The sequence below is a fragment of the Austrofundulus limnaeus genome, unplaced genomic scaffold, assembly GCF_001266775.1.
Source record: "Austrofundulus limnaeus strain Quisiro unplaced genomic scaffold, Austrofundulus_limnaeus-1.0 Scaffold132, whole genome shotgun sequence".
Classification (NCBI taxonomy): domain Eukaryota; kingdom Metazoa; phylum Chordata; class Actinopteri; order Cyprinodontiformes; family Rivulidae; genus Austrofundulus; species Austrofundulus limnaeus.
In genome coordinates, this window is record NW_013952534.1 from 461,224 (window position 1) to 462,549 (window position 1,326).

The following is a 1,326-nucleotide window of genomic DNA, read 5'->3' on the forward strand; positions in this document are numbered from 1 at the left end:
GCCATAACATTATGTTTCTTTACAAGTGTATGTAAACTTTTGACCACAACTGTAAGTTTGCTTTCAAAAAACAAGCAGCCCCCCACCCCGTTACGTATGCATTTGTGATTTATTTAGTGTTGTAGATGAATGATCCTGTAAGGCAATGTCTGATATGCCTGTACTAATTTTACCACAAATCTATTTCCCCATGGAGACATTTAAAGTATAAAGTATGAAAGTAAGTACTTTCACTTTTTACCCAACTTCTTAGTGTGTCCTTGAGAATAACTGACATTTTAAAAAGTGTAAATGGTATTTATTATTGATGTACTGTAGTTATGGAGTGTACAAAATGGAAAAAGGGAAATTACAGGAACAAAAACTAAAAACAAAGCATGGATTTTTATTTTGTGTTTACTTGTTCCCTGCGGTTTAATGTGAAACAGGTCACGTTTAAAAATAAAGGTCTTTGCAGCTAAAGTTAGAAAACATCCTCTAACCTTTAAGTTTTATAAGAACCCCCCACCCCCCAACCCCCCAGAAAGGTGACCTAGAGGGGAGACAGTCTTACCATGGCTGTAGCTGACCCCTGGGCTGAGGGTGGAGGGTGTGCTGATGTGCTCTCTGCTGGGGGTTTGGAGGCCTGCCTCCTTCTCCTTGTCCCTCTCCTTCACCTGCCGCTGGCTCATCCTGCCTGGGGTCAGAAGGACGGAGTCATCGCTGTGCACTACGGCAGCTTCGGATGGAGAGAGGGAGACGGAAGGAGAGAGATAAAGGAGGGGGGGTGAACAAAGAGAACATGATGCCAGTGTTTGCTTTAAACAACATATTTACAGGCAGCACTCTCCTGAAGCATCTGTTATGTGCAGCCCTCTGTTTCATAACCTATTTTGATATCTTACATAACGTTTGTTTTCATCCAGATCTTATGACTGGAAAAAAAGGTGCATCATGGGAGCAGAAAACCTGAAAACACGAGTCTCTTTTAATCCCTCTACCTTGTTTCCATGAGTCTGATGAAACCGGAYGTCATTATGTTTAAACGAGCCCTGATATGACTGAGTGAAAATAAAATACAAGCTAATCAGCTTGTGTTAATCAATTGATAAACTGAACAAATCTGTTTAAAAACATCCAGAATTCACTCTTTTTATTTCAAAATAAAAGTCTAGCATTCTTTGAAAGAATATTGTCTGCCGCATTTTGTGTCAGAGGTTTTATTTTATTTTTATTTTTTTTATGAAAACCACCTTGTTCTGAGTTACAGGTGTTTGGACAAATGCTGCAAAAAAATTAACACTTTTTTGGAATTCTTTGATGTATTCCAACAACACAGATTATATA

At 38.9% G+C, this 1,326-nt stretch overlaps 1 protein-coding gene across 4 annotated transcripts in view; it reads right to left on the reverse strand.

Moving 5' to 3' along the window:
• The window catches only part of osbpl8 (oxysterol binding protein-like 8), a 110,743-nt gene that overhangs the window by 53,394 nt on the left and 56,023 nt on the right, over nucleotides 1-1,326 (reverse strand). For all 4 annotated transcript variants that reach the window (XM_014015607.1, XM_014015608.1, XM_014015606.1 and 1 more), the window contains one exon: nucleotides 554-718. In XM_014015607.1, coding sequence (XP_013871061.1) covers nucleotides 554-718 — 165 coding nt within the window. The remainder of the gene's footprint in view (nucleotides 1-553; nucleotides 719-1,326) is intronic.